We start from the raw sequence: 13,985 nt of genomic DNA, 5'->3' as shown, positions 1-13,985 counted from the left end.
AAATTTCAACGCTCACAAATGCACAGTACTTCAGTCAACAGTTTCACAACCGTAAACAGCTTTTAAACGATATAAAATATTCATAGGATTCACATTTTCTGCTGTTAAAAATTGGATCACTGCGCGGTGTTTTAACCGTGTTGACATATTGGCGTACTGGAACTCATTTTAACTGCAACTGAAAACAAACCGGTAAACGGATTTCAACGCATTATCGCATTATTGAAGAGGAGGATTTTAGTTATCAACTTTACATACTAGCTAGTGTGAAAAATTGACAGCCGAGCCTCATAATTTATACAAATGATGCAACACTGACATGATCCACCAGCTTATAATATCATAAAAATACGATAACAAGTTATGTAATTTTATAGATACGCATGCAGCTATCGAAAAACTCATTCGGCATAATTTAGTAATTAAAAATCATAAGTCCTTCGTAATCTTTAAAATAAATTAGGCGATCAATAAAATAATGTTTTTGTCACATTACTGACACGAACCTCTTTTCGCTTAGAATAGTCATCGACAGAGGATTCTTATACCTCTCTTAAAATAATCATTTATGTTATATTTTCCAACCTATATTTAATACCGAGTCATCAGTGTGCGGAACAAAAACAGAAAGAAAATATTAGTTAATACAAAAATAAGTTTACGAATTCCAATAATATTATACTAATTAAAGCTAATATATTTTTTTCAGAATCAAAAAAGGAATAATAAATACGTAAGTAATAAAAAAGTAACATTGAATTAATAGATTCTATTTACTGGAATTATGGATTGCAAAATGCCTTGTTTTTTACATAGTTCATCTAAAACCTCTTTATTTTCATATTTTTTTCTTTTTCTATACCAATATACGAGTATTTAACCCTAAAATTAGCACAAGTGTACAATAGACTTATGTTCACATCTCCAGCTGCAACTTCAGAAAGTCTTTATCACAATAGAGTCTTTGTTTAACGTAATTACACTGATGAATATTATATATATTTTTTAATCAGGAAATTTTTATTTAGAATATAAACTTACAAATATTCAAGTATTTTAACAAAATTTATTTTGAATATAAAATGTTGTAGTACAATCTGATACGATCGAATTTAATACAATCGAATATTCTGCCAGTTATTTACTTGTTTATGTTTTCTTGAATGTGGCCTGCATTTCAGTAGAGTAAATAGAGAACAAGCACTATTGTCTGTACTAATATATTACAGAAACTTCTATTTTTAAGGACTTTAAAAATTTTAATTCGAAAATATTAAAAAAAACAAACCGTTTATACGAGTACAAATCTTTTTGTCTGAGAGAAAATATATTCTTCAAACAACACATTTTCTTACAGTTTGTTGTAGATTATGTTTTGAGTAAGTTGGTACATATTATTCCAAAATTTATAAAATATTTGAGTATAAAAGAAGATTGTTAAAACAACTTTAACATAGACCATTTTGAGGATCATTTTAAATGGAAATCAAATTTTCAGCTCTTCGATGTAATTCCCTCAAGTGTAAATGCATGCTAGCCAACTGTTTAGCATCTTTTGGGTTTCTCTCAGGAGAAGAACCTTTGTGGAAGTGTCGAGTTTCCTGGATTGCGGAAGCCTATAACTTTTCAAACTCTAAAACGTTCAGCTAGGAACCTAAAACGTTCTTTCAGTTTAGGAAAGAATCGAAATCCGGAGGGCGCAAATCAGGACTTTATGGTGAACGGCGAAGGGTTCTTCAAACGAAATCGACTGAAATATATTTTTATTCATTCCGGTTATATTTTCGATTTTTCTCACTGTTACGTAACGATCTTCGTCGATCACCGTGGCAACAACTGGATGTAGTTCTTATTATGATGTAGTACATAATGAAGTCCTTATTACCACTTTTATTAGTTTCAAATTTCCTTTTCTTTTTTTTTTTTTTTTTTTTAATTTTAAGATCATAATGGATCACTTTAGTTCATTTTTTTTTTGGCAGGTTCTTTCTTTTCTTGCTGATTTGTTGTTTTTCAGGTTTTTTTTGCCAGTAATTTCTAAGGGTTTCAGATCTTCATGCCCTTTCTTGTACAGAGTACACCCGGCTTATTGTTTTCTTGGGTTTGGATAGGAATCTTGTTTCTTTATTATTTAATTTCTCATAGTTTCCGGTTTTCGTTTTTAGGTTTTCACGGGTTATGTCTAATTTTATTCCTTTTCTTTTATTGATTATTATTATTTTAATATTTATATTCACTTTTTAAAAATAGTATTGAAACGTCCCATTTTAGTTTACAAAATATTCTGTTCCCGACAATATTTTAATTAATTAAACCTTATATAATTCAGGATTCTAAGGGTCGTGTTCATGGGTTGCATTAGCGGCCGTCTCCAAAGTTCAATGTAATTTGATAATATGAATAAAATAGCCAATAATTTATCCACCGAATCATCTTTACGACAACGCAAATTATCACAATTTTCTTGAATCGAAAAATGTTGTAATAGTGTTATAATATATTTTTTACCGTTAAGTCTATTAACATTATATTCTATATTTTGATTACTGCCATACCCTATGGGGAAATCGATTGGAGAAGCCACTAGTTGTAGTAGTTTTAAAAATATTTCGTAATTAAATTATTTTCCTAAATGTCTACTAATATTTTTCTGTAAAGTATTATAATATTTCCATTAAAAATCGTATAACCATAATGGAGAATTGTAACACAATTTTGCTCATAACTTTTATATATTCATAAATTAAAGGGTCGTTAACTTAATATGAATGTTAATATCGCCAACCATATTAACCTCGTATTCCTCATTACGTCGCTGATGTAATTATCTAAACAATCGAGAAATGAGTTTACGTCACATTCGAAATGCGATATGTAAATCACAATCGGTTGTAACCAATCACAATTATCAGATATTATTTTAATGCTTAATTCGCTACATTCCAATAACAACTCACATGAAACGATATGAAATTTAGATTATTTTTGACAAAGATGCACGACCCATCGCATTTGTTTATGACTTTGTAAGCCGTCTAAACTAAAATAAAAACGCATATCAAGAGTTAGGTTAGTTACTATTAAAAATATATTTTTTAAATGTTTTAAAATTATATGACCGTTAAATAATTTTATTTAAGTTCTTATTATTGGTAAGAATATTTATGTGTAAATTATAAACTACTTTAACAACGTGCTTACCTAAAAATTGAGTCGTATCCAAAATAACTTTCTCTTATGCGAACGTAATCATCCACAGTATTACCCAGATAATTAAATCCAGACATCATAAATTTTATAGAATAACACACTAAACGTCATTAAAGTTCAAAATCACATTAATTGACAGCAGACGAACATCTTGTCAGATTTGTTGGTACATTTCCGAGTGATTTCGAACCCCTTATTTTGATATCCACCACCTTCTCGGACCGTTCTCATTCCTATTGAAAACTTTTTTCCAATTTGGAATTTTCACAACTGTTCCTTTTAAAAAACAGTATGACTTCGTTGAGAAAGTTTCGGCAGTATAGAGAAAAAATTTCTATAACAATTTTCGTTATTTTAAAATCTATATTTTATGTTGTACAGAAAAGCAGCGGATACAAAACTTGTATCACCCCATCATTTAAAGAAAATATAATTTAATATTTCATAAAATAACCACCGATTTTTGTATTATGTGTTTAAAATTATTTATAAATTACTTTGAAATTATATTTTAATAAATTTACACTTTCTTTCAGTGAGGCAGATTCGATAGTATCAGGAATCGATATTACTGAAACGTGAGTAAGTTTCATTATATTTTTTAACAATATGATGAACGAAGAGGTTGAAATACGAACAAGAATTTAATTTACGGAATTCAGTCAAGTAACTTGCTTACTAATTTCTGTACGATCTCCCACTACTGCGATTCATAAATTTCAATTCTCAGGAAGTGAAACTTTCTTTTTATTTCTCAGAACTGACAAATTCAACTTGCCCTTAAACATTTCGATAGCGTCTTATTAGAATCGAATTTCTTCACTTTTCACAATTTCTTAAGTCGACCAAAAAGATGATAAATTGATGGAACTATCTCTACGTCGAGTAGAGGGCGGGTAGCACATACTAATTGAGTTCTTACAGTGTTTCAAATTAAGGCAGAAATGTAATATGAACATAATCCTCTTGGAACAAGACCTTCCAGGCTTCCCTTCATCTTGTAAGACAATGGCGTAATACTTAGTGATGATTGTTTTTTGTTCTGTAAGGGAAATTTGATAGAGTATCCCTCGCCAAAAAGAATCCCAAAGTACATTCGCATTATTTTACTAGGTAAAGATCTGGTTTTTGCTTCCTGTGATTGAGATGTGCTCGGAGGTTACCACTGGATATTCACGTTTTGATATTGCGGAAAAATAGTACGTACATCGGTATTTCATTCTAGTGGCTTTATACGGAGTCTATGAATTTGTCTCTTCCTTTGCATATTACTACAGAAGTTTTGAGAAACATATTTTCCCATATAAAAAAAAAAACTATTTGTATGGATGGCATTCATCATTTAACGAATTATTTTTAATTTGTTCATTTCAAATTTATTTAAACAAAGCATAAAATTTTCAGTACCATCATTAGAAATACCTTTGAAATCTGAAATGGTACTCCAGCACCCTACATTTATCAAAGCATTTATTTTCATAATAAATCACTGTACCATCGATTTTGCAAAATTACATGTGAAATAAATAAATCGTTTAACATTGTTGAAAAATTGGCGCTGATTCTTTTAATAATTTAAATCTTGATTTCTTGTTATTATAAATAGTTTATTGTAATTGTAATATTATTTGTATGTATAAAAATATATATATATATAAAATATTAATTTTTTGTATATGATTGAAATATAATATTAATTATAACTGTTTCATTGTAATTGTAATATTTCTGTAAGTAAAATGACTGGAAGAGAACTGGAACTGAACTGAGGCTGAGCTGGAACTGAACTAGCGTAGGACTGAACTAATGCAGTGAAGAGCTTGCTTATTTAATGTTGGTGGGGCCGCTGATTATCAGGAGCCGAGTGCGTCCGAAAGAAGCCGAGTGATGTGTAAAGAGCCGAGTAAATCTGACTGAAGCCGAAGATCTTTAAATTTAAAAGTCACATAATAAATAAAAATTAAAGTTCCAACATTTAAACAGGAGCACCAAAAAGTGAACATTTATAAGAATACTTAAAAATTAAATAAGTCATTTAATAACCCTGAGTCTTAACAAGCGTAACAGATTTTTTTTTTTTATTTTGGCCGATTCCTTATTATATTAAAATTATTTCACCTTTTAATTTTTTTGTATAAATATTTATCGCTTCTGTGAATTTGTGGTGGCTAGATAGTGCTCTTTGACTGAGGTCAAACCAAGTAGTTTATGAAGATAGCCATTAATAGCCACATGAACATTACCAAGAAGGTAAGAAAATCTTTAGGAGGATATACAAATTTAAAAATTATAATCAGGTAGATGCTGTTTTCATTTCAGGTGTTAATTCAGCACTTTACTGGTGTCGGATTTAGTTTTTATACTTGCTGTATTGATTACTGGAAGACATTTGACAGGATTTTACATACAAAAATTATGGAATTTTAACATTGTTAACGATGATCATGATTTGTCTTATTTGTTATTTCTTCTGGAATGTTGGTATTGATGTAGCAGTCTGCACAGGTAAAATTGTTATACATTTTCTGTTTACTGGGATTCCATCTTGCCTTCGGAACAATAAATATAGAAAGCATTTATGATTTTCAACACGTAATTATTGTTTTATCATACCTAATCATAGGTTGTTGATATTTCATATATATTTAAAGAAAAATATAACACGAAAAAGTGCCATAACCTGGCCAGTAATTGAACTGAAACCATTCAATCTAAACTTTAACATAAAATACACTACAGTAACTGATCAGTCAGATTTTTAATATCCTTCAAAGAAATGAATAATGTAAGCTCTATCTTACAGTATTGCGTGTGAAAAAGGCATATTAAAGTCGATATTTCCAGACGTGCTTTAGAATATGCAGATATATCTGAGTTACTATTTACTATTGTTCTGTCCATAAGGGTTGACAATGTAGATTATTTAAAAACATAAACTTTTTGATATGACAAAGCGAGCCAGAATACTTTTTTATAATTTATTTCCAAATATTCTCAGTCATCCTTGTGTGTATGTTCAGTGAGTTACTGGAAATTCAAAAATCTGTTCTAGTTAATGCTTCAGAAGTTCATAGTTTAAATGTTGAATTGCTACATGATAGAGATATATGATAATCGATTTCTTATAATGATAATAGTTACGCATTTTAAAAAATAATTTATCTTTTTTTAAAAAAATAAATGATTTTCTTGTTTATCCTATTTCACTAATTTCTTCAATGAAAAAACCGATTGGTTTCTGTGTTATACATAGAAACTAAAATTAAAGTATTTTATATTGAATTCTTAGCCAGGCCTAGCTGTTATTAAACAGATTGTAAGAGTTGTTTTCATTTAACGTATTTTTTTACGTACAGATAAATTTTGAATGTATATAATAAAATTATTGATTATACATCAGTTTTAATAATTATTTATATATTTACAATTAAACAGATCACAAATTTTCATTGTATTAAGAAAATAAATTGGATGCTGTTAAAAACCTTTTCTGATTTCAGAATTTCAACTGATGATACGAATACTAATAAACAAACGTAAGTAGAATTTCTAATTTATTGAAGTGTTCTCATATTGGACTAGCGCGCGCGTGTGTGTGTGTGTGTGTGCGTGTGAGTATGTTATGTACACATAATCTTCTTAAATAGCATAATAGAATAACAACAATAATGTTTAAATAGATTATTGTACATACTAAACAACTACATTGTATATGTGTGTGTGTCTGTGTATCATTAACACACATGAGCATACTTCCATAGATCTATGACATGCATTGTAATGTTCGATGTAAGCCAGATTCATACATAGTAGACTGCAAGTTGAATACGTTTATAAATCAGTAGTAAGTTACTCTTACTTAATATTTTGATATATATTTTTTTTTAATTTCACAAAAAAAAAAAAGATTAATGTTGTTTATTACAGTAATACATATATATATACATATATATACTAGCGTCTCCATCGCGGCTTTGCCCATGCTGTATCGTTACTTGCACTCCCCGTCACAGTCAGGGGATATTTAGCCGGTTATGGCTCGCTTCGCTCGAAAAATTCAGTGTATGGTAATTTCTTTACAGCAAAAGTTCTATACCCGAAACATTGAGTAATCTAAGAGGCTTCAAAACATTCAGACTCCATCTTAAAAATATTTGTTATAATTAGTTACTTGTTGTTCGTACGTGTAAAAATGTATTTTTCTCGGTTACCAGATAACCTAGTATTAACGGTTACCAGATTTGTTAGTTTGCGTAGCCAGATTAAAACTATTAGGCGGTGACCGTACTACGTTTCTCTTTTGTTTAATTACTTTTATTTTGTTTTTTAGTCAAGTAACAGGTGGCAGGTGCAGTCAGTCGCGTCGCATATACAGTAATGATAAGGTCCCGCGCCGTAAATCAACGCACCACTTAAAAAATCGAAATTCAAAAAACCGTAAATGATTTTTAGATATTTATCTGAAAATCCAGTTAGTTTTATACAGATTTGAGTAGTACATCGTGGATACAGGTGCTTTTTGTTAGTGGTTGTGTTTCAATTAACCATACATGTCAGGAGTTGTCGACCTGAAACTGTATAAGACTAAATTTAATTTACATTCATACATATCATCCTCTAAAGTAATACCTTACTGTGACTCCAGAGGCTAAACAGAAAAAGGAGATATTTATTCGAAGAATCCAGCCCAAGTGTAGTTAATATCCGTTTAGCGTAATCGGAAATGGAGAAAATTTGCAGTTATTGTTCATATATTTTACAGTTTCTCACCGCTTTCAAAGTCGAATTTCGAAAAATTTAGAAAATGGATTTAGATATTTACACTCTAGAAATTAAGTCGCTATCTTCACTTCTTACCAAGAAATTAAAAAAAGCAGTAACTTTATAGTTATTTCATTTAAACTCTAACTCGGAATTTCATAAAATCCCTTTTAGTGTGCGCTTATACCGAAAGAGGAAGATGTATAGAAATTTTCATCAATTGATCTTCAGTAGTTTTTGATTGGGGTTGAATGATCAGTGAGTCAGGACAAGTTGATTTACAGGTATATATATATACGTTCAATATATAGAGTACAAAAATTGTGATATTTTACTTTCATTAATTTTTTAAATGGAAAAATGTAACTATACTTGTAACCGTGAATATAAGGAAATTTAAGAATTTTTTCATATTTTAATTGCTTATAAAACTACTTGAAAAAAATATGAATGTAAAACATGAGAAAAAATTACTATAACAATTTTCGTTATTTGAAAATCTATATTTTATGTTGCACAGAAAAGCATCAGATAACAAACTTGTATCACGGCATCATCTGAAGAAAATATAATTTAATATTTCATAAAATAACTACCGATTTTTGTATTATGTATTTAAAATTATTTATAAATGATTTTGAAATTATATTTAAATAAATTTACACTTTCTTTGAGTGAGGCAGATTCGAAAGTATCAGAAATCGATATTACTGAAACGTAAGTGTTTGTATTTTAAGTGATGTATATTTTTAACATCATGATGAACGAAGACGTTGAAATAGGAACAAGAATTTCATTTATGGAATTCACTCAAGTAACTTTCTTACCAATTTCTACGCGATCTCCCACTACTGCGATTCATACATATTCCCACTCACAGGAAGTGAAACTTTCTTTTTTTCTCAGAAATGACAAATTCCACCTACGTTATACATTTCGATAGATTCTTATTAGAATCGAATTTCTTCACTTTTGACTGTTCCTTAAGTCTACCAAACTTGATGGAAAATGATTAAGTTGATTATAAGTTAATGGGACTATGTCTACGCCGTGTGGTTTGCGGGTAGCACATACTAATTGAACTGTGACAGTGCTTCCAAGTTAAAGCAGAAATGTAATGATGAAGTTTATCATTTAATTTGATATGGCGTTAATTCGTTTGATGAAGTTTGGATTGCGTTGCAATCCAATGGAGTGTTTTAACGGCAGGGATCCGGCGGAAGGATGTGCTAATAAGCCTGTCTTGCGTGACGGGCTCCGTTTCAGCCTAGAGTGGGCTGAAATCGTTGGTATAGGGACTGAAATAATGTAGTGAAGAACTTGCTTGTATAATGTTCGAGGCGCTGCTGATTCATCAGGAGCCGAGGGTATCCGAAAAGTTCCGAGTGAAGTGTTAAGAGCCGAGTGAATCCGACCTAAGCTGAAGTCCTTTAAATTTAAAAGTCCTATATTATATAAAAATTAAACAGCAGAAAAAATGTAAACAGCAGTAAAAAAAAAAAGTGAACATTTATAAGAATATTTAAAAATTAAATAAGTCATTTAAATAACCCTGAGTCTTAACAAGCGTAACTGATTTTTTTTTTAATTTTGGCCGGATTACCATCTTTTTTATATTAAAATTAGATAAAACTTTTATTTTTATTTATTTTACCTTATATTTTATTATATAATATTTATCGCTTCTATGAATTTGTGGTGGCAGGATAGTGCCCTCTGCCAAAGGTCAAACCAAATAGTTTATGAAGATATATTTCTCATGCGTAGCAATGGAAAACGTTTATATTTGGTTAAAAATTTTGTCACAAATTTTCATTGTATTAAGAAAATAAATTGGATGCTGTTAAAAACCTTTTCTGATTTCAGAATTTCAACTGATGATACGAATAGCAATAAAAAAACGTAAGTACAATTTCTAATTTATTGTAGTGTTCTCATATTGGACAAGCGCGCGCGCGTGTGTGTGTTTGTACGCGTGTGAGTATGTTATGTACACATAATCCTCTTAAATAGCATAATAGTATAACAACAATAATGTTGAAATAGATTATTGAACATACTAAACAACTACATTGTATATGTGTGTGTGTTTGTGTATCATCAACACACATGAGCATACTTCCATAGATCTATTTTTGATATATTTTGATATATATTTTTTTTAATTTCACAAAAAAAAAGAAGCTTAATGTTGTTCATTTAAGTACATAGTTGTACTTAGAAGTAACAAACAGTAAATTAAATATGTAACCTTCTAAATAAAAAATAAAGCTTAAGATGATTAAACTTTATGGAACAGATTAATGAAAAAAATTCGAAAACATATTATTTTTACAAGGTAAACAAAGATGCATCAAATACAGGCGTTTTTAATGTTAAAAGGCGTTACTTAAAAGATTACTGACAGAGGAATTTAAACTATTTAATTTTAAATAATAATAAGGTAATAACCTTAAACAAATCGCAGAATTGGCCTTAATAAAAACTCATATAAAGTATCAATGGTGGAACAGCGAATGCTACGAAACAGTGGAAAAGAGATATCAAGCAAGACTGTTATATTAATCCCAACAATCAGAATACTACCATACTTCATACTTCCAAAACCTAGCAAATAAAGAAAAGTAACCACACCAATCCTAAGGAAAATAAAAAGACAACAGCATAAAGACAATCAGTAAAAGAAGAATTCAGCAAAACGCAGTCATGAGACTGCTACAAAATCTTCAAAAAATAACTCCAAAAATACGAACCTCCAACCCTTCTAATGTAGGATGAAAACCGTAATCTGTCCCGTAACGATAAAAACAACGCGAAAACCCTAGCAAAATATTTCAACAAACTCCAAAATTGTGAAGATCTGACCGAACGTAAGAAGAAAACCAGTCCCCCAATAACAATACTACCACTAACCATTAACCCTCACGCAATAAACAAGTCTACCAAGCACGACGTGAGATGAAGGAAAAGTGGCAGTAGAAGATCAGACCTTTGTAAAGATCTTGAGACATGCTGGAAGACCAGAAAAAATCTCCCTTCATCAACAGCTTGTCAACATCTGGATCAGAAAACAACTAAAAGAACAGTGGATGACAGCCCTCTTTCACCCGCTAAACAAAAAAATATGACCAAAACACCCCGTAACAACTACAGGTGAATTTCACTCCAAGACACAACAGACAAAATTCTTTCAAGAATCATCCTTAATAGGATCTGTTTACAGTTTCAGAAAGAACTAGGAGAATACCAGAGAGGTTTCAGACCTGCGAGGAGCTATCCAGACCAGATCATGACTCTCAAGTTAATAATAGATTACTTACAACAGTAAAAGAAGCAGAGACATGGTGAAAACAATTGTGGACTTCAAGAAAGCCACAAAGAATCCGTACTATTAATTCCATACTACTAATTCTGAGATACCTCGAACTACATCTCAAATTAATAAACATGATAAAACCGAACCACACAAACACTAAGTAAAAACTGAAACTCAGAGGCGAACTCCCGGAACCATCTGAGATCAATACAGAACGGTACTAAGGAACGGACTCTCATCGCTACTAATTAACTGCACATTGGAAATTTTAATGAGGAATAGGCTCAAAAAATGCTCTTTAAAAATAAAAATAGGAAGAAAAAAAAAAACAAACTGCCTTGGTTTTGTCAATGAATTGGCAGTGCTAGCAAAGGACATCGACGAAACTAACAGAAATTAGAACTTCAAAATATGGCAAATAAAACTGACCTTAAAATACCATTCAAGAAGACAGAAATTGTGCCCCCAAAAAAATTAAAAATAGTAAATATAAAGTCAAAATAATAACCCAATTACCTTGGAGAAATAATAACAAACAAGATAAACGAAAAACATCATTCCAAACAACAATAAACATACTAGCTGTTGAAGAAAAATTAACCTGATACACCTACGTAATAAATGTCTATCCATAAAAGCAAAAGTAAAACACTACAACACAATTATAAAACCAAAAGTCACATATGCGGCAGAAACACTAATACCTGAACGAACACTCAAAGACCGATACACTCCAGAAAATCGAAAGAAGAATTGGAAGAACATACATCAACAAAAAGTACCAAAAAGCTAGGCATTGATTGATCGTGCGCAACAACAACATGTGCAGAGTTAGAACCTATCACTGATATCATGCACAAGAGGAGACTAGGATGTCTCAAATGAAGATTTAAGATTTCTGAAACAGCTGGTTTTAGTCCAATGTCGACTCGAAAAACACCAAAACAGGATGCAGACGGATCAGATAAATAAGAGAGGATGAAAGGAAATTGGCCTTACACCAAAAGATACCACAGTCAAGAAAAAATTACACAAAAAATCAAGCACCAAAACAATCGCTTCACAATCCCAAGAAAGAGATTCACAACACAAACTTTTGAACACCAGAAAGGACACGAAGATTGGAACATATGAAAAAGTACTGGGAGGACCCCAACGCCCGAACAGTCCTTCGAAGAAAATTGGATAATGGACTGACTAAAGTGATCGTATGCGGTCGTAAAAGATGAAAAAAAATTATTGCAGATTGATGTTCAATAACTCTTACATTCGATTTCTAACAGGATATATGTTACTTTTCCTAGAACAATGATTTCTACACCACAAAATATCACTAAAATTAGTTTATGAGTAATGATTTGCATAATTATTTTATTTTAGCACTGCATGTATTTTTTTATTACGGTCACCATTAAGTGAGTAGATTGTTGATTATCAAAATATTTCTTTCACAACCACATTGTGTTTCACATACTCTAACTTCAAATTCCTATACAGTTATAAATTAATTTTGTCAATAAAAAATAAAATAAAAACATGTCACATGTTATTTATTATAATTCATTTTAATATTTATTTATCTCATTTTTCAGTTATACGGATATTTCTACAAGACTACCGTGCGATCCCATGTATGTACCTATCATAAGTTAATAATATATCTTTAATAATTAGTAGTTTTAAGCAACCTTTTATTTCCGATTTCTAGGGTGTTAATTTTTATAAATTAAGTTTCCTTTCTGTGGAAACTGCTTGGCTTAACAATAATCAATTGAAATATTAATCATTCAATTTCTAACCCTATTTACTGAATATTTTAGCAGATGAGAAAGAATTAAAAAACAAGATGATGAACAAAGGTTTTAGTTTTCTTTTTATCTCTAAAGGCCTCTTTTACTGGCCCTCCCACCACTAATTATAAAAATATGGAATGTTGATATTTGTATCGATCTTTGTCAAATTACAATCTACCACAAAAGAAATGTAAAATATATTATCTGAGAGTTTCAAGCTCTCTTGCAGTTGAAGAGCGTCTAGCACCGATCAAATTAGAAATGATGCATATCTGAATTTTTTTTTTCAACATGATCCTTCAGTTATGATAAGTTGTGTGTTCAGCATAAAAAATATTTACTTGATAGAAATACATAAACTTTTGTCTGCAACTCGACTAATATTTTGTATTTTTTATTTTCTTTTGGTGAAGAAAATATCATCTCGACTAAATCACTGCATCACACCCTATCTGAGAAAAATACCAGATACCATTTTGAAATAGAAAATTTAGTGAAAAGTCGTAACGAACATCTTTCACCTAATACCAGATTCTTACTGAAAAATTTTATTAAAATTGAAAAATTCGTTTGGCTGAACCTTCATCACAAACTCAAAAGGTTATGTTCAAACTTCCTTCAGTCTGTTCATCTCAGTTCATTCAGTCAATCTTAGTTAATTTTTATTTTTTGCAAGTACTGTATATTTCAGTATGAAAATATTGCAATCAGCCGTATCCAAACATTGCAGTCAAACACTGCGGTATTTAATACCGCTTCCTAATTCATGATTTTTGTTATATGATGTTAATCTGGAGTTATTCCTTCACAAAAATATTTCATATTGAATTTGATATTTAAATTGTTTCTATATGACTTCAGCTTTTGTATTTAAAATTTTTTAATTGTGTTAATTTGAGTTTAAA

At 30.3% G+C, this 13,985-nt stretch overlaps 1 protein-coding gene across 1 annotated transcript in view; it reads left to right on the top strand.

Moving 5' to 3' along the window:
- The window catches only part of LOC142333433 (uncharacterized), a 71,330-nt gene that overhangs the window by 26,942 nt on the left and 30,403 nt on the right, over positions 1 to 13,985 (top strand). The window contains exons 8-12 of the mRNA XM_075380526.1: positions 710 to 733; positions 3,747 to 3,788; positions 6,711 to 6,746; positions 9,838 to 9,873; positions 12,880 to 12,918. Of these exons, the coding sequence (XP_075236641.1) occupies positions 710 to 733; positions 3,747 to 3,788; positions 6,711 to 6,746; positions 9,838 to 9,873; positions 12,880 to 12,918 (177 nt within the window). The remainder of the gene's footprint in view (positions 1 to 709; positions 734 to 3,746; positions 3,789 to 6,710; positions 6,747 to 9,837; positions 9,874 to 12,879; positions 12,919 to 13,985) is intronic.

This window comes from Lycorma delicatula, chromosome 12 (assembly GCF_047948215.1).
Source record: "Lycorma delicatula isolate Av1 chromosome 12, ASM4794821v1, whole genome shotgun sequence".
In the NCBI taxonomy this organism is placed as follows: Eukaryota; Metazoa; Arthropoda; class Insecta; order Hemiptera; family Fulgoridae; genus Lycorma; species Lycorma delicatula.
The sequence above is the reverse complement of the archived record's forward strand: the minus strand, read 5'-3'. Positions and strand labels throughout refer to the sequence as shown.